General features: G+C 37.2%; 1 protein-coding gene across 1 annotated transcript in view; it reads left to right on the top strand.

The window, feature by feature from the left end:
* RNF169 (ring finger protein 169) overlaps positions 1-19958 on the top strand; it is an 87550-nt gene that overhangs the window by 15463 nt on the left and 52129 nt on the right. The window contains exon 2 of the mRNA XM_027562906.1: positions 18093-18166. Coding sequence (XP_027418707.1) covers positions 18093-18166 — 74 coding nt within the window. The remainder of the gene's footprint in view (positions 1-18092; positions 18167-19958) is intronic.

The raw sequence follows: 19958 nt of genomic DNA, 5'->3' as shown, positions 1-19958 counted from the left end.
ATTAAAATCAAAACTTCATATGATAAAATATAAAGTAGGGAGATGAACCACAGCATGGGAGAAGATATTTCCAGTGTAATCGGTAACCAAAGATTATGTCCAAAATATATGAAGAATTACAAATCATTATGACAGACACCTCATTAGAAAAATGGTGAGGGAATTTGAATAGACATTTCACAAAAAAGGGAAACTGAAAGACCAATAAAACATCTGGAATGATGTTCGCTATCATTAGTAATTAGGGATGAGATCTAGAATACCAGGGGAAGATAGACCTTATACATGTATACTGATATTTCTCCCAAACTAGTGACTTTGTACTCATTACTCTCCAGTGTTTGAAAGTTAAGTTTCCAGTGAATCAAGAGATTCTTCTTTAGTTTCAGTATTCAGATATTTAAAGACCAGGATTGTTTCCATCTAAAATTTTAGGTTAAATTTCTCAAATTCATCTCTCTGGTCTTCTATCTTCCTTTCCCAAATTTCTGGTCGTACTACATTACTTGTCTTCCCTGGTGGCTCAGAGGTTAAAGTGTCTGCCTGCAATGTGGGAGACTGGGGTTTGATCCCTGGGTTGGGAAAGATCCCCTGGAGAAGGAAATGGAAACCCACTCCAATATTCTTGCCTGGAGAATCCCATGGACAGAGGAGCCTGGTGGGGTACAGTCCATGGGGTCGCAAAGAGTCTGACACGACTGAGCGACTTCACTTTCACTACTTAGAGTTCTTGTAATATAGAATGGTTTTTGAAACCTTTTTGACCTTTTGTCTGCCTTGAGTATTCTTCCCTCTTATCCTTCTGTCAGGTTATACTCCGGTGAAACAAGTACTCTGAATTCTTTCTCATAGAGGAGTTGATTACCTTCCTTTGTGCCACCATGGAAATATGTGTATTGGTCATGTCACTGGATTTCAGTTCCTTGTTTGTGTGTCTGTCTCTGGGATTACACTGAACTCTTTGAGGTCAGGGACTATGTCTTTGTGTATTCGGCACTTAACATGGTACCTAGACTGTGTTAGATACTCAGTAAACGTTTAATACATTAAAAAGTCCTTAAAAAATCCTTTAAAAATATTTTTGATTATATGTCATGATTCCTTTATCCTTCTGCTCATCTTTAAATATGCCACTCAGAATTGACCCTCATGCTTTAAATAATGCCTGACCAGTGCAAAAGAAAAAATGCAGTGGGGTTTACTGTTTCTCCATCTGGACGCTAAATTCTTTTTTTAAAAAAAGCATATAACAACTGGTTCTATTTTTTATTTTAAAAATAATTTTACTTATTATATTTTTGGCTGTTTTTGGTCTTCGTTGCTGCATGAGCTTTTCTCTAGTTGGGGCAAGTGGAGACTGCTCTCTAGTTGTGGTGCCCGGGCTTCTCATTGCCGTGGCTTCTCTTGTGGAACACGGGCTCTAGGCTTGAGGGCTTCAGTAGTTGTGGCACATGGGCTCAGTAGTCGCGGTGCCTGAGCTCTAGAGCACAGGTTCAGTAGTTGTGGCGTGCGGGCTTAGTTACTCTGCACCATGTGGGATCTTCACAGACCAAGGATCAAACCCGTGTCTCCTGCCTTGGCAGACAAAATCTTTACCACTGAGCCACCAGGAAAGCTCCAGGATGCTAAATTCTTATTAATACCGCCAAAAGTTGCATTGGCCTTGTTTATCCTGAGATTGTAGGCAATAGAACAACTTTTTTTTTTTTTTTTCACGAACTGCTATTAAGCCAGCCTTCCTCATCAGAGGTGTGTACAATTAAATTTTTCAGCCTGAAGAGAACTTTTATCCAGTTTTGGTTTTTATTTTTCTAAATAGCAGTGGAACTATTTTCCCTTTACTGATGTTTTGCCATTTCTTTTGTGTTTCCTCTAGTGTTTGTTTCTGTAAAACTATTATGGTAAAACCTCAAAAGACTGGACTCTGTTAATTTGAAGTTGAATTTGACTTTACTGAAGTTTACCTGGGCTTCCCAGGTCACACTAGTGGTAAAGAATCCACCTGCCAAAGCAGGAGACATACGAGATGCAGGTTCAAAAGTTTATATTTGCTTTCATTATAAAGAAAAACTTTACAAATTGATCTTCTTTCAGACAACAAATTCTTTAAAAGAACTTCGTACAAAGTGGTCCTGGTATTAAAGCACTTTATCACTGGTTCATTCAACAACAAAAATTTTAAGTCGCTGTTTTGTATGTACTATACCTAGAGATCATCCCCATGGGTTCAAGAAAATCTCCTAGTTTGAGGAATTAGTAATTATAACACAGTAATTATAACACAGATAATAAATCCCGCCAATACTGAGTTAAGTGCAGAATGTTGCGAGGGCCTGCAGAAGAGAGATCAATAAACAGGGCTTTGACCTAATTATAGTGAAAAAGAGGGAAGAGAAAGTGTCATATGTACAGTCAGAGAGAGATTGGGTCTGGCATATCTGGGAACAGTGATTGTGTGAAGACTGGGAAGGGGAAAGTATTGAGGTGTTGTGGAAATGTGACTGGAGTGATAGTCTTGGTCTTGTTTATAAATCTTGGAGGCAGAGGGAAGCCAATGAAAGTTATTAAGTAGGAGGATGATAGGGTCAGATCTCTGTAAAGAACTAGGAAAGCAGTATTGGAGATAGAAAAAAGAGTCTTAGAGACAGGTCAGTTAGACTACCATTTAACATAACAAGAAAGTACTGGAAGATTAGATGATAAGGTAGGTATTACTGTTAGGTAGGTATTACTCCCATTTTATGGATGAAGAAACAGGCTTCACAAGGATAAATACTGGTAGATACAAATCCAGTGGGTAGTAGATTTGAATGCAGGTTGATATGGTTCCACATTCTACACTCTAAGAGTGGAAATTAAGCCCAAAGGCATTTTTATCAGGGTGGTTGTGGATATAGTGATGGCGACAGCCGCATGGTCTTGTCCTGCCTTGGTCTGCCGGACCTTCGTCTCTGCAGCATTCCTATACCTACATTTGCTTCTGTGATCTCTTTTATTGTGGGCCTCATGCTTTGACTGTGCTGATCCAGTGTGGGCTGCCTTGTTCTGCATTATTGTTTGGGCCATTGATGGATTGAAAAAGGAATTTTACACTTTGACTCTGCTCTTCACACTTGGACTCTACTGTTACTTAATACCTGCTTTTGCAAATTCTACTCTCTTTGTCTTTCTGTAATCCAGATGTGTTAACCTGTGTGGGTTGTGACAACAGAATACCATGGACTAGGTGGCTTATAAACAACAAAAATTTATTTCTTAGTCCTAGAGTACGGCAAGTCAAAAATCAAGACTGGTAGACTCAGTGTCTCATGAGGGCCTGCCTCCTGTCTTCTTGCTGTGTCCTCACTTGGTGGAAGGGGCAGAGGAGCTCGCTAGGGTCTCTTTTACAAGCACCCTAACCTTTCATGAGAGCTTTTGGCCCTCATGACCTATTCACTTTTCCAAGACCTTATCAACGAACACCATCATGTTGGGGATTTGGTTTCAATGTGTGAATTTTGGGGGGGATACAACATTGAATCTGTAGCACCAGGGTTAGGAAATTACATTCAGCAGGCCAGATCCAGCCTCTTGCTTATTTTGTAAGTTTTATTGTAATACAGCCATACTTGTTTATATTGCCTATGACTGCTTTCATGCTGCAATGGTAGAATTGAGCAGCTGTTTTGGTCTGCTTTCCTACAATTCTGAGAAATTGCTATCCCTGAAAAGATTAAGTAGAATTTTTCCTTTTAAGGAAGTATTTAACATTTAATAATTATCAGTTATATATCCAACATTGTACAAAGCATTACTTTAAATCATGTCATTTAATCATTTATAACAATTTATTTGAGGACTGGGAAAACTAAGGGCTAGACAAGTTGTATTGTGCTGAGTGCACATTGATAAGTGTGGAGTCTGGTTGGTCTCCACAGCCTGGGATCTTTCTACTTATGGAAGTTACCAGGCAGACATGTGTGGATGGTAAAGTGCTGTAACTGTGTATTGTAACTGCCCAAATTGTTACAATTGGCATTGTTACCCCATAAACTTAAGGAACATTGTGTTCCCCAAGCATGCTGGATAACTGAGGTTTTATTGTTTATTAATAGTTTTACTATATTAATAGTAGTAAATATGGTAGTATGGTTCTTGTTGTTGACAGGATGAGTTTAGATTTCTTAACCTAATTTGGCCTCAACCTACCCTTTCTGGCCTATACCACTCTCCTACATAAACTTTCTGCTCGAGTAGAACATATTTATTTACTATCCAGCTTTCATGCTTAAAAAAAATTAAAATTGTGTCAATAAACACATAACTTGAAACTTACCATCTTTACCTTTTAAGTGTGCAGTTCAGTAGTGTTATTACAAATCTTGGTCATGCTTGCTCTTGGTCATGAATTGCTCTTCCTCCATCTTCTAACTTATCTAAGTTTTACCAGTTAGACTCAGCTGCGTTCCACCTTCCCAAAGCCTTGCCTCTCCTTCCCAGGCTTTGTTCTCTTGCTCCTACTGATGTCTGTTGCAGCGTTTGCTTGTAAGATGTGTTTGGCAGTTGTTCCATTTTGTGACTTTGCACCTGTCATTGTCTCTATAATTATTTAAATCTCTTACAACTTTGTATGACTTTGTCTTAGCTAATAAGCTCTATTAATAAGTGCTTTGGGGGAAGAGTCTCGTGCCTTTTTTTGGTGTATTTTCTCTTCCTATGGCACCTCCCTCTTCCTCATTGCTCACTTCCGTTTTTAACTTCCTGATCTCTGATTATGGTTTCCATTATTCTTACACACTTACGTATGATAACTTGATATGTTATCACTAACAGTTTCTTCTCCCTTTGTGACTTCTATAATTATATTGCTATTTCTTTTCCATTTGTTATTGCTGTTTCCATATTTAATGTTCTTGTTTGAAATTATAAGGCATACTCAGCCTAGCGACTTGCATAATTAGCCTAGTCAGTCCCTTAGTATTCGATATTTAGGTTATAATCAGTCTTTGTTTTGCAATTGTGAACAATGTTACAATGAAAATCTTCTTATGTAAAGTTTTTCTATACTTTAGATTATTTTCTTAGATTCCTAGAAATTATTCGGTTCAGTTCAGTTGCTCAGTCATGTCCGACTCTTTGCGACCCCATGAACCGCAGCATGCCAGGCCTCCCTGTCCATCACCAACTCCTGGAGTCTACCCAAACCCAAGTCCATTGAGTCTGTGATGCCATCCAGCCATCTCATCCTCTGTTGTCCCCTTCTCCTCCTGCCCTGAATCTTTTCCCAGCATCAAGGTCTTTTCCAATGAGGCAGCTCTTCGCATCAGGTGGCCAAAGTACTGGAGTTTCAGCTTCAGCATCAGTCCTTCCAATGAACACCCAGGACTGGTCGCCTTTAGGATGGACTGGTTGGATCTCCTTGCAGTCCAAGGGACTCTCAAGAGTCTTCTCCAACACCACAGTTCAAAAGCATCAATTCTTCTGCGCTCAGCTTTCCTTATAGTCCAACTCTCACATCCATACATGACTACTGGAAAAACCATAGCTTTGACTGCTGCTGCTGCTGCTGCTAAGTCGCTTCAGTCGTGTCCAACTCTGTGCAACCCCATAGATGGCAGCCCATCAGGCTCCACCGTCCCTGGGATTCTCCAGGCAAGAACACTGGAGCGGGTTGCCATTTCCTTCTCCAATGCATGAAAGTGAAAAGTCAAAGTGAAGTTGCTTAGTCGTTCCCGACTCTTAGCAACCCCATGGACTGGAGCCTACCAGGCTCCTCCGTCCATGGGATTTTCCAGGCAAGAGTACTGGAGTGGGGTGCCATTGCCTTGACTAGATGGACCTTTGTTGACAAAATGAAATTATTAGGTCAAAAATTATAAACATCTTTTAACTTCTTGGTATGTGAGCAGTAAACTTTTATTTTATTAATTCTTTGTCAAGGATAGTTTTAAAACATGGCTTTAAGTTATTAGAATAGTAATCTGTAGTGTTAATTATGGTATTAGGTAAGCAGCCTTAAAATCTGGCATGAACATTTTATTAGCTTTTAATTCTTTCTCTCTGTACTTCCTCTTCTTTCCAGGTAAACACTCTTCATATTGCCTACTGTAAATTGTTACTGTCTTGGGAATAAGCAGTTGTGTTAGTTTAAGACAGTTGCCACTTGACTGTCATCTGCACTCTTGGAGAGTTAGAAGGGGTAAACTGAAAATACAGGTAAAATGGAAAGCACTTTCATTTTAGAACATGTTTGTGGTTCACTCCCCTTGTTTCCACCTTCCTACTTCTAAATGGAATGCTTAATTTAACATTAAAGTTTCTCCTTACTGAGGATAATTCAGAAGTTTGGTGGGTAGTATAAGCAGGTAACCTTGAGATTAATATGGATAATGGCCTCTTGTTTCCTGTGCACCTCTGCAGTTGCGTAGACTTTGTTGTAGAAGGTGAATTTTGATGCATTGCCTTTTTTTGCTCTTGTGCACCTCTGCCTCATGCAGCACTTAGCTGTTCAGTTTTATAACTCTTGAACATTCTGTAGTAGTTTCACTCACATATGTTTTTTTGTTCCCTTGTAAGATTTTAAGTTTCTCTAGGACTTGGCCCACATGTATTCCTACCTTTTTTGGATTCCTTTCTTGACTTTCTCGAAAGAATATTCTCTCCTTTTGTCTTCTCCCTCATTGCTTATTCCCTCTTTAGTAATGGTTTGTGGTTTCATGATGAATACCCTGTCTTCTCCACTGCTTATGAAGAATGTCGATTTTGCTTCTGGCTATGATGGAGCAGACTGTCAGTAGACCAAAACTCCTGCTGAGAATAACTAGAAAAGCCTGACTTAAAAAAAAAAAAAAGATCTATATGAAGGCATTGGTAAGTTGCCAAGGCAGCCAGGACTTCAGACTTTTGTGGATTCTTGGCAAAGAGAGAGTATTGCTATTAAGAAGCAAAAAATCCAGCAGCGCTTTCTTCATGAGGCTAGCGATACAAAAATTATAGTTCAGGGCTGCCAAGTTAACCAGAACTTGAGAGGCCAAGATCCCAGAGAGAAGCAGGGTGCATCTCCCCACCTCCACAGCCTCTCCACCTGCTTTTTTTCTGTTGGGGCAAAGTCTTGGTGCAGGGTAAAAGGCTAAAAAGCTCCACAGAAGGCTAATGAAAAGCAAAGCGGTCTCAGCATTTCTTCACCGTTGAGGAGAAAAGAGTTCAGGACCCTCCAAGGAAGGCAGGCTTGGTAAATACCCTAGACTGGGAGGGCTACCAACTAGGATAGATGTTTTCAAGCTTTACAAAGCCTGCAGCCAACCTTGAATCAGCTCGTGTCCTGATTGGATTGTGAAGTGATCTACTCTGAGTCTGACTGCCAGTCACAGAACATGGTGAATCTTTTATAGGAGTGTAATATCATCCACAGCCTTTATAGTTTTTCATTGCACAGTAGATGGGATTCTAAAAAAAATTACCATGTAAACCAAGAGACCAGCCCGGGAATAAACCAGACAGTACAGAAAAGGATCCATTGTATGCCAGGCACTGATAACTTATTCAGTTAGTCTGAAATTGAAGGACATTTAGGTTGTCTCCACTCTGTAGTATTGTGATTGATCTGCAGGGAATATTCTTGTTCTCTATCTTTGTACATATGTATTATCATTAAGATAATGAATACCCATGCTAACTCTGGTCGTTGTCAAATTCTTTTTTATATTTGTGAATCTAATACATAAAAGTCTTTTGTTTCAGAAGTTTTTAATAGGACTTCCCTGGTGGTCCAGTGGTTAAGAATCCACCTGCCAATGCAGGGGTCTTGGGTTTGATTCCTGGTCTAGGAAGATTCCACGTGCCCTGGGGCAGCTAAACCTATGCACCGCAACTACTGAAGCCCACACACTCTAGAGCCCACGTGCTGCAGCTACTGAGCTGGTGCGCTGCAACTACTGAAGCTCGAGTCCCTTAGAGCCAGTGCTCTGCAACAGGAGAAGCTACCAGAATGAGAAGTCCACACATAGCAACTGGAGAGTAGCCCCACATGCAGCAACCAAGACCCAGTGCAGCCAAAAATGCATAATAAAATAAGTAAAAATTAAAAGTTTTTAATATCTTAAGATGAATGAAATTGAGCATGTTTTAATATGTCATCTGAATTTATTTTTTTCTATAAAAAAACATCTACCACCTGTACATGTTCTTTTGCCCATTGTTATATAGGATTGTTCAGCTTTTTTTCCCCATTTTCTTTTTTTTATTAAAGAGGTAATGAAAAATAATGAATAAAAAGCACTGATTCTGGAGCTAGATTGCCTGAGTTTAAATCATAGCTCTTTCACTTACAGCAGTGAGGTTTTGGGCAAATTATATGCTCTGTGCTTCAGTTTCTCTTATCTGTAGAATGGGGATAATAGCATCTCCCCATTGGGTCATTATGAAGATTAGATGAGTTAAAAATACATAGAGTGCTTAGAAATGGACCTGGCATAGTGAAAATACTACATAACTGCCAGTCATCAGAATGATGCTGGTGGTGGAGATAGAGATGGAAATTAGCAAAGAGATTTTTTTATTTGCCCAAGGACAAATTAGTAAGTGGGAGTGTCCAGATTAGGTTCTAGATTTTGGGACTCTTTGAGTCTAGAGTTCTTTTTATTCTTTTTCATTTTGCTGCATTGATAAGAAATTGAACCTACAGGGATGAAAACTCAAGCATAGGTATCTTTGGATTTGAGAGTTATTGGGGTAGTATCTTCTGAGTATAGTTCAGAGAGGTTCTTTTTCTGATTTTGTATTGAGTGTGGATGCTTTGACAATGACACTTTATTCCTGAGGGTTTGGTACAATTAGCAAGATACCAGTCTTATAGTTTGTTTGCCTTTATTAATAACCAGTCACACCACCCTAGAGAAGATCCTTTTCAGGAAGGACCATCAGGGAAGTACAGCTGCTCCTACAGTTCACATTAGACTGAATGCAGTCAGTACTCAGCTTTGGTCATTGACCATGGGTGCTTGTCATTCTTAGGGTATTATAGCCTTACAGAGTTTCTCTTCCTTTTAAGCATGGTGCAGTTGACCCTTGAACTATGCGAGGATTAGAGGCACCAACCCCTTTGCACAGTTGAAAGTCTATATGTAGCTTTATGATGGATAAGTGGATTCAGCCAGCCTTGGATTCAACCTCACATCATATGATTCTGTAGTAGGTATTTATTGAAAAAAAAAAAAAAATCTGCGTATAAGTGGACCTGTGCAGTTCAAGCGTGTGTTGTTCCAGTGTCAACTGTAGTTGTCAGAGGACAGGCATTAAGAAAGTATTTCCACCACTGGATTCATTTATAAATACTAAGATACTCAACATTCAGTGACACCTGAAATAGTTTCTAGTATTTCTTTTCTGTGAGATGAAGGAAGGTGAATGGTTGTTTCTGTGCTACTGAAACACTTGGAAAATCCCAGTAGGTTCTGGTGGAGGGATTGGTGGGCGTTGGGACTAATTTCTCTGGATTAAGGAGGGTGATGTTGCCTTTTCTGGTTCTTTTGACATCTTGTTGCTGTGCTTCCCCTGCCCTCAAATTTATTTCTTAGAGCAGTTTTAGTTTTACAGCAAAAGTGAGAGGAACGTACAGAGATATTCCATATGATCCCTGCCCGCACACATACATAGCTACCCCCATTATCACTGTCGCTCACCAGGATGGTAGCTTTGTTACCAAGGATGGACGTACAGTAACACCTCATAAATCACTCAAATTCCTTAGTTTAACTTACTCAAGGAAGTGGATCAAAAAAGATACTGCTGTGATTTATGTCAAAGAGCATTCTGTCTGTATTTTCCTCTGAGTTTTATAGTGTCCAGCCTTATATTTAGGTCTTTAGTACATTTCAAGTTTATTTTTTATATGGTGTTAGTGTTCTAATTTCATTTTTTTTTTTAAACACATAGCTTTCCAGTTTTCCCAGCACTACTTACTGAAGGGACTCTTTTCTCCATTGTATAGTCTTACCTTCTTTGTCATAGGTTAGTTGGGTGTGTGAGTTTGTTTCTGGGCTTTCTGTCCTGTCCTGTTGATCTGTATTTCTGTTTTTGCACCTGTACCAGACCGTTTTGATTACTGTAGCTTTGTAGTATAGTCTGAGGTCAGGGAGTCAGATTCCTCCAGCTCCGTTTTTATTTCTCAGGATTGCTTGGATTATTTGAGGTCTTTTGTGTTTCCATATAAATTTTAGAATTTTTTGTTCTAATTCTGTGAAAAAATGCCATTGGTAATTTGATAGGGATTGCACTGAATTTGTAAATTGCCTTTGGTAGTATATTCATTTTGAGAATATTGATTCTTCCAATCCAAAAACCTGGTCTATCCTTTCATCTGTTAGGGTCATCTCTAATTTCTTTCATGAGTGTCTAAAGTTCATTTTTTTTTTTTAGCACTGAATAATATTCCATTGTCTGGATTATCAGCTTTCAAATATAATAGACAGTTATTTTACCAGTGAAAGTGAGTTTATTTGGGAATAGCCAGAAAAATTGAAATTCAAGATATGCAAACTGTGGCAGACTGGAGGCAAATCCAGAGAACAAGGAAGGGGAATTTGCTTTTACAGGGAAAAGAGGGATGTTGGGAAGGGCTGTAATAGCCAGAGTCCATGGAGGAAGCTGGGAGTACAAAGTATGGAGGCTTCTCATCAGTTGAGCTGCTGCATGTCTGATTGGTAGAGTTGATTTGGGTGGAAAGAAGTTTTCTTCTTGCTAGATAGTAAAGTAAGCAACACCTTTCTGTCACAGATAGAGGTGTATAGCCCTTCCTATTTGGAGTAACTGACAGATACAGAGAGGCATGAGCACTCCCCCTACAGGCCTGTCCCTACTCTAATTTTAGCTGAGTTTTCTTTGATTATTAATAATTTCACAGTATGTACCTCAGTTTATTTATCCATTTACCTACTGAAGGATATTTTGGTTGCTTCCAAGGTTTGGCAATTATGACCAAAAGTACCATCAACAGTTATTCACAGGTTTTTGTGTAGATGTAAGTTTTTAACTCATTTAGGTAAATATCAAGGACTGCAACTGCTGGATTGTATTGCAACCCACTCCAGTATGGACGGAGGAGCCAGATGGGCTATAAGTCCATAGGGTCACAAAGAATCGGACACGACTGAAGTAACCTACCCACACACATAAACACACACACATGGTAAAAGTATGTTTAGTTTTGTAAGAAATTGCCAGATTACCTTCCAAAGTGGCTCTATCATTTTGCATTCCTACTAGCAATGAATGAGAATTCTTGTTGCTGCACATCCTCACTCGCATTTGGTATTGTCAGAGATTTGGATTTTGCGCTTCTAATTAGGGATGTAGTGTGTGTATGTGTGTGTGTGTGCACGCTTAGACTCTTTGTGACCCTTTGGACTGTGTCTGTCAGGCTCCTCAATCCATGGGATTCTGCAGGCAAGAATACTGGAGTGGGTTGCCGTGCCCTCCTCCAGGAGATCTTCCTGACCAGGGAATTGTCCTGACCCAGGGACTGAACCTGGATCTCCTGTGTCTCCTACATTGCAGGCGGATTCTTTAGCTGCTGAGGCATAGCATTGTGTAGCAGCATCTTGTTTTAATTTGTAATTCCCTAATGACATACGATGTTGGCCCTTTTTTTTTTTTTTTTTCATTTGCTTGTTCGCTACGTCTTCTTTACATTAAATCTTCTTTGATGAGGTGTCTGTTAAGGTCTTTGCCCATTAAAAAAAATCAGGTTGTTTTCTGATTAAGTTTTGATGTTCTTTGTTTATTTTGGATAACAGTCTTACATCAAATACATCTGTTGCAAATGTTTTCTTCAAGTCTGTGGCTTTTCTTCTCACTCTTTTGACATTGTCTTTTGCAGAGCAGAAATTTTTAATTTTAATGAATTCCGTCTTATGAATTACTTATTTTATGAATCATGTCTTTGATATTTTATCTAAAAAGGCATCACCTTACCAAATCATGTAGATTTTCTCCTGTTGCTCTCCTTTTTTGATAGTATTGCAGGCATTGCAACCACAGTTTCAGCTTTGGGAGTGGAGGGAGTTGATATGACTCTAGAAAGGTAGAGGGAAGTAAAGAGAAAATTAAGAAAAGTTAAGTCCCACATCAGCAGACAGGAATTATTTTTTTTTCTGTTGTTAAATTAATGTAAAATTCAGGGAACCTGAAAGGTTAATCATGACTGATAAATATCTTAGTATAATTAAAATGTTAAGTGTATACATGTTCTCCAGTAAGCTTTAAGAGGCATTGTAAATGACTTTGATTTAAAAGGGGAGATTTTCATTTCTCTGACCTTTTTTCCTGCTTCATTTCTCATAATAGTCTAGGTGGATTGAAACCATATTTCATAAGGCTTCTAAGAAATTATTTTGATATTATAGCTACACTTAAGTAAGCTTAAATCCTAATAGCATTTTTACCCATTATATAATAGAGTGTTTCAGAATTTAGAGAAACCTGTTGAGTAGTAAATGAAAATGAGATAAGAATATTATTACAGGCATACCTTGGAGATACTGAGAATTTGGTTCCAGACCACCATAATAAAGTGAATACTGCAATAAAGCAATAAAACCAAAGTTTTTGGTTTTCCAGTGCACACAAAAGTTCATTTTATACCACACTGTAATCTGTTAAGTGGGCAGTAGCATCATGGTTTAAAAAAACAATGTACATACCTTAATTTAAAAATACTGATCATCATCTGACAATAACAAGGTTGTCATAAACCTTCAATTTGTAAAAACCATGATACCTATCAAGTGTAAGAAAGTGAAGAACAATGAAGCTAGATAAGCCTGTAGAAGTTAATCTCATTTCTCCAGGATAAACTGAGATCTGAAGAGATTTTAAACCATGCCTTGTGTATATGTGTCTCAGGAGGGCTCCAAGACACCGCCCCCCTCACCCCCTACAGGTTTGATGATTCACTAGCAGTGCCCCCAGGACTCAGCATACAGTCCTAGTCGTGGCTATAATTCATTGCAGTGAAAGGATACAGATTAAAATCAGCAAAGGGAAAAGGAATATTGGACAGAGTCCAGGGGAAACCAGGCATAAGCTTCTAGAGTTCTCTCTCAGTTGATTCTCACAGGACATGCTTAGTTCCCCCAGCAACAAGTTGTGACTACATGTGTTAAACGGTGCAAACCAGGGAAGCTTCTTAGAGGCCTATTGCCCAAAGTTTTTTATTAGGGGCTGATCATATAGGGACTGTCTGCCTAACATGTTTCAGAATTCCAGAATCCCATCAGGAAAAAAAGTATTCAGAATAACTACATAGTTTATACAGACTGTTTAGGTAACAGTGAGCCTGTGCCTAATCAGGGTGCCTGAGAACTCTCCCAAAATCTTCCTAGCTACCTGTTAAGGGCTAACCCTGTACTCAAGCCTTAGGATAGGCAGTTAGGCCTTCTATTGTTGTCTTTTCTGCATTGTGTGTGTGTATATGTGTGTAGCATTTAGCATGTGATGCTCTTATTAAATGTTAGCTGCTTTTATTATAGGGATTCTTCATTGATTACTGCTACTACTAAATGTGGTCTTCTGCATTCCTGTGAAGCAGTATTTTAATTTCCATTTGATAGATGAGACCAAGGCAAAGAGAATCTTTGATATATCTAGATACTCTCACTTAATTGACAGAGCAGGTGTCAGAACCTAATATGTTCTTTTTGCAAGCCAGTAGGGAAGAAAAAAATTATTTTTGCCTTGTTGACATTTCTAGAGGGCATTATTAAAATAGGAAAAGGCTTAAATATTTAAGTTAATGTCACATCGGACCAGTTCATGACCTTTTATGCTTAACTGTTTTTGTATTCAAGAATTACTTTGTTGACTGTGTAATTTTTTGAACTTTAGGGCATGATGCCAGTTAATGCAGCACAGTCCCGTTGGGAGAAGTTGCAAAAAGTGACTGTTTATCATTTTTAATCTTTAAAGCATCAAGATACATTAATCTTAATCCAACAGTAAGCTAATCTATATCAGTACTAGTCTTGGTGAGTAGAAATTAATCCTGCCCTTGTCATTACCTTTTACCCTCAAACGCGTCAAGGCATAGTAATATTTCAGTCAGCATGCCGAGTTCTTACTTGGTCTTATATATGAACTTTGAGATTTCTTAGTAAGTATCCCAAAGTGAATTTAACTTTTCATATAATAAATGTATCAAAGCAGTTGGGTAATTATCTTCATTTCTCTTAAGTTGTACTTGCAAATAAACCAGACCAAACTACCGTTTCTTAATCTTGTCAATACCAGAGGCAGTTTTATAGTTATTAGGTTCTACTGCATGCCACTCAACTGTCTGAAAATAGTTTACACTGTTTTCACTTTCATTATATTCATTTGATCCTCATACTTGGCTGTCATAGTAGGTATTTTTCTGATTTTTAGAAGAGGAAGTTAAGACTGACTTATTTGAGACTTTGGAAGCTTCTAAGTTTGGGATCAGGCTTTTAATTTTGTATTATTTACACTATATAATAAAGATGTTAGGCTCTTTGGACATTTTCTTTTAAATGCCATCAAGAATTATTTTAAAGAAAACAAATTCTCTAACAGTAAGTAAAAATTATAATCATTTTTATTAGTCTGTCACTAAAGTATTTTTGGTCCCTTGTGTTAGATAGTAGACTTATTAAAAGCCTGAATAAGATTACGCTCCTTATGTTGCTTCCAAATAAAAATATAGATTTAGAATTTTTAAAAGTAGATATGAGAAAAGTCTTACACTTTGTACCAGAAGAAACTGTGATAGAATTTGTTACTATATTTTGGCCTGAGGAAGGTCTTTCCAAATATGATGCAAAATGCAGAAGTCATAAAGGAGAAGTTTGATTAATATAACTACACAAAAATCACCACTGTAAGCAAAGTCAAGACAGATGATAAACTAAGAAAAGTATTGCTATTCATGTGACACAAGGGTAATTTTTCTAACATAGAGCTTTAACAAATCTGGAAGAAGAAGTTAACTCCAACAAGAGTAGAGGAAATGTATATACTTTTCATATAAAAGGAAATGTAAATTACTCAAATATATGAAAAGTACTCAGTTTCATTCATTAAGCACATAAGGTGCAGAATTTCACCAATTAGATTGGGAAAGCTAAACAATTTCAGCACTCATTGTGCTGGCAAAGGTGTGAGGAAATTGCAGTCTCATGCATCACTGGTGGGACTGTAAGTGTGTACAGGTTTTATGAAGGGGGATTTGGTGTTGTCTGCCAGAATTAAAACACATATTCTTTAACTTAGCAGTTCTGATTCCAGCAACTTAATCTATGGATATACTTGTAGATATGCAAAACAATTCAGATGCAAGATCACTCATTGTAACGTTGTTTTAATAGAGATTAAATCCAGTTTACTGGAGATTTAAACTCACTTCATACCTCTAATTTGGTCCTCATTTTTATTCTTAGGAGTAATTTGTCTTCTCTCTCTTTTTTTTCCTTAACCAGTTTTGATTTTTGCTTCTGAATCATCTCATAGTACCATGTGAAAAAGAGAGTCAGCCAGTAGTTGTTAGTTTTTTTTTTTTTTTTAACTTTTTATTTTATATTGGCTTCCCTGGTAGCTCAGTCGGTAAAGAATCTGCCTGCAGTGCAGGAGACTAGAGTTTGATTCCTGAGTCGGGAAGATCCCTTAGAGAAGGAAATGGCAACTCACTCCAGCATTCTTGCCTGGAAAAAATCCCATGAATGCAGGAGCCTGGTGGGCTTACAGTCCATGGGGTCACAAGAGTTGGACATGACATAGCGACTAAACCACTGTATATTGGAGCTAATTAACAATGTTGTGGTAGTTTCAGGTGGACAGTCCTACATATACATGAATCCATTCTCTCCCAAACTCCGCTCCCACTGGTTGTTATCAGTAGAAATCTACTCTGGCAGAAAAGGAATTTATTGAGAAAGAATATTGGGTAAGCTAAAGTTATCAGCCAGGTAGCTACAGAACTTGGCTTGGAAAATGGCAGTTAAGATCCAAGAGCAAAGTCTATATAATATGAAATCTTTGACAGTTTTTATAACTTCGAGACCTAGTGTGTTTTTAATTGTTCCTTGTTGCTTTAAGGAATATATATTCTGTTCATTGAATTCATAAATACATAATCAAGATTGTTAATTTTATTGTTCAATTTTTCTGTATTTTTATTACCTTTGCTCTGCCTAATCTGTTTTTAATTGGGATATGTTAAAATTTTTTACTATAATTTTGGATTTATTAGTTTCTTTTATAGTCTTATTGTTTTGTTCTGTGGTAGGTTCATACAAATTCATAATTATTGTATCTTCTTGATGAATTCACTTTTCATCATTATATAGTTTCCGTCTTTATACCTTAATTCTTTTTCTCTTAATTTTGCCATGTACTAGTTCTGTGGTCTTGGGGAAGTCATTAACCCCTCATTTTCCTTATTGTAAAATGGTTATGATACCTGCTTTGCAGAGTTTCTGTGAAGATTCACTGAGAAAATGTATATGAAATATTGTTCAGGAATAAGTTCTTCATAAATGGATTAAAAATATTTTCCTTTTTTTGTCTTAAGGGGTTTGCTTTTCTCTTCCCTTTCCACTGCTCTTTTAGAGCATCTGCTTTTGAACACTATTTGCCTATAATTAGAAGTGTTCTTAAGAGATATGATTAAAATAGTCATCAGGAGTTTATTTTTTAAGTGGATGAAGGTGATGGAATGTTTTCCTCCCAAGCCCTGGGTCTAATAATTCTCTCCTGTTTGGTACAGCTTTAAGTTCCTGTTTTCTGCATCTGCATTAGGTCCAGTGTTTCTGTCTAAGAATCTTCCACATTTCTCTGGTGTAAATGAGTCTTTCTAAAGTAGTTGAGACAACTGAAAAAGGATGAAAGTCACCTTTTTGAGGAGCCCACTTTTCTACAACAGATATTATCAACCTGAATGGATGTAGAGTTATTAGTAAGTCTTAAATACCATGTTTAAGTCACTAAATATATACATGGGGGTGTATAGAAGTGTCATGTACATGTAAGAAGGCTGAAGTGTGTGTTTTCTCCTTCCTTTTTATAGCATTTAGGACTTATCTTTTATTTGTTCCTAAGTTGGATTTTTATTTTTTATATAACCAATGTGTATTGTGTGCCTCTTGTGGGCCTGGACTCTCGGATTTAAAACTATATATAGAGAAGAGAAGAACACAGAATTTCAGCTGAGAAAGCAACATAAAAGGTTTAGAAATATGTGGCATGTATACTGTAATTAGGTAGTCAAGAGTTGAGAGAGAGAGTGCTTTAGAAAGATGAAGTTGTGACCAGTCTCTGGAAGACCTTCAGTGACATTGAAGAGTTTTGACCTTATTCTATAGGCTGATCAAAACCAATGAAGGCTTTGAGGATAAAAAAAAAAAATCAGGGTATATACTGAAAATATTTATAGGTTGTAATCTGTTGGCAGGGTTGAAAAAGAAGTAGAAAGAAACAGTATGAGTAAAACCTCAGCTTATTTAAAATGTCGCTTGGTAATATTTAACTGAGAACTTTTTAAAAAAAAAAAAACTAAGTAAATAATTTTTGGCCGTGTCAGTGGCACAGTGTGCGGGATCTTAGTTTCCGGGTCAGGAGTCAAACCTGCGCCTCCTTCAGTGGAAGCACGGAGTCTTACTCACCGGACTGACAGGGAAGTCCTGAACTAAGAGCTTTAAATATACTTTTCCTTGAGGTCTTTTACCATGTTACTTTTATCAGTGAGACCCTTCAGACCACTCTGTGTACTATTTTTTCCTTCCATCTTATGTTTATTTTCCTTCATAGCCCTTAGTACCATTAGCGGTATTATACACACACACTTGGGTGTTTATTGTCTGTTTCCCTCCACAGTTTTATAAGCTCCATGATAGCAAGGACTTTATTTGTTCAGTGCTTCTCCCCAGTGCTCAGGACTGTGCCTGGTTTATACCCTTTAATAAGTATTGGTTGACTGAATGAATGAATTTTCAAATTGTGGGAAGATGACCACAATTTTTATGTGCTTTATGATGTAGGACAAGATCTTGGTTCCTTCCTAGAAAGTTCTGTTAAAAATTTAGTGTTTTCTTTTCTCATTTCTCCAGAGTTTATATTCAGAGCGCCAATCAAATTAAGCAAGCCTGGGGAATTTCGTGAGGAATATGAAAGCCTGAGAAAGGTATAGTATACATATTATTATGCCATTCATTTTCTTAAAGTAAATTGGAATAATGACATTAAAGAGTACTTAGTGGAAGCTTAGATTTAATAGGGAATTTTAAAGTTGATAAAGTAGAACCTGTCTGCATTATAGCAAACAGATGAAAATGTAGCTCACAGGGCCTATCATACACCTGCCACAGTAACTGGCCACCAGGAGAGGTGTTCTTGGCATTTAAATGTTAGTTAAAAGCTAACATTTAACCTTTAATAATAATAGCTTGTATTATTTTTCATTATCTTATAAGGTTACTCTAATTACATGTGTTCTCTAAGAACTGTAACTTAGACTGATAAAGGGATAGTGGGATAATTTTCTCGTTAGAGAACATTTACCATCGGGAAAGCTTTTAGCTGTGTCCACATCATCTTATTTTTGATGTTTTCAAGCTAATAGTCTGGGAATCATTTGGAAAATTAAGACTTCAAAAAGTCTGGTTATAAGAAGTGTAAGATTTGTATTATCCTTCCCCAGCCCTCTCCCTGAACCACCATCCCTTACCTAAGATCATAATGATTAGATAATCACTCTACATGTAAATGTTTAATATTTTATAAAGACAAATAATCCACTTAATCTGAATCGGACATCATCATAAAGCAGAGACAAGACAATAACATTACTATGGCATTTTAGACTGAATGAAAGGTCATATTAAAGAGAAAGAGAAGAGAAAAAGGACTGTGCTTAATTACTATATATTTGATCTTTTCTTTTAAACGAGTGTCAAATGTTGACATGGGTCCACTTGCTCCTTTTATCTTAGAGTTGTGAGTTTTTTGTTTTTCATTTTAAATCAGTTACAAAGCTTTTTTCTACATAGAAAGAAATTGTTCTCAGGGGCTACATGAAGAGAACCACAGATTTCTCTTAAATAAAATTCCAGAATATGCAGATATTTAGTTTTAATGTAACTTTTTATAGATTTGGAGAATATGGACATTTTAAAGCTATCAGCTTGAATATAATGAGAAAATAAGGACTCAGAGGTAGAAAAAAGAAGTAAAGCAGAAGGCATAGTAAGTATAGAGATTTTTTAATAAACCTTAGTAGAGAGACATAAACCTTGGGGAACTATCCTTTTGTTCCTGTTAGGAGGGAGGGACAGAAAAAATAGTTTTAAAACTATAGTTTGAAAAGTGACTGATAGCATAATGTTGAGTGAAGCCATGACAATCTCATTCTGTATAAACTGGATTGGAATTGAAAAACACTCACCTATGTCATTGTGTTGAATAAATTTAACCATAGAGTCTCCCTGCCTCCCTTCCCCAAGTACCCAAGTTATCCTTGAACCATTGTATTATCTGGAAAATGGAAATCCAAGTCATAGAACCAAATTATATCCATACAGTGGAATATTATTCAGCTACAAAAAGGAATGGAATACTGACGTGCTACCAGATAGATGAACCTCGAAAAGATGCTAAGTGAAAGAAATCAGGTGAAAGAAGCCACATATTGTATGTTTCTATTTATAGCAAATGTCTAGAATAGACAAAAGTATAGAGACAGTAGATTAATGGTTGATTGAGTAGAGGTGGGAATGGGGTTAACAGTAAATGGGCATGAATGATTTTATTGCAGCGATAAAGGTTTCTAAAACTGATTTATGGTATGTTCCACCACTTGGTAAATTTACTAAAAATCATTGAATTTTTTGAAATGGATGAATTATATAACATGTAAAAATATGCCTCCAGAAAGTAAAAAAATTAAGATACTAGACATTTGGATGGAGAACTTGAAA

This window comes from Bos indicus x Bos taurus, chromosome 15 (assembly GCF_003369695.1).
Source record: "Bos indicus x Bos taurus breed Angus x Brahman F1 hybrid chromosome 15, Bos_hybrid_MaternalHap_v2.0, whole genome shotgun sequence".
NCBI classification, from domain to species: Eukaryota; Metazoa; Chordata; class Mammalia; order Artiodactyla; family Bovidae; genus Bos; species Bos indicus x Bos taurus.
This window is presented reverse-complemented; position numbering and strand designations above follow the sequence as displayed.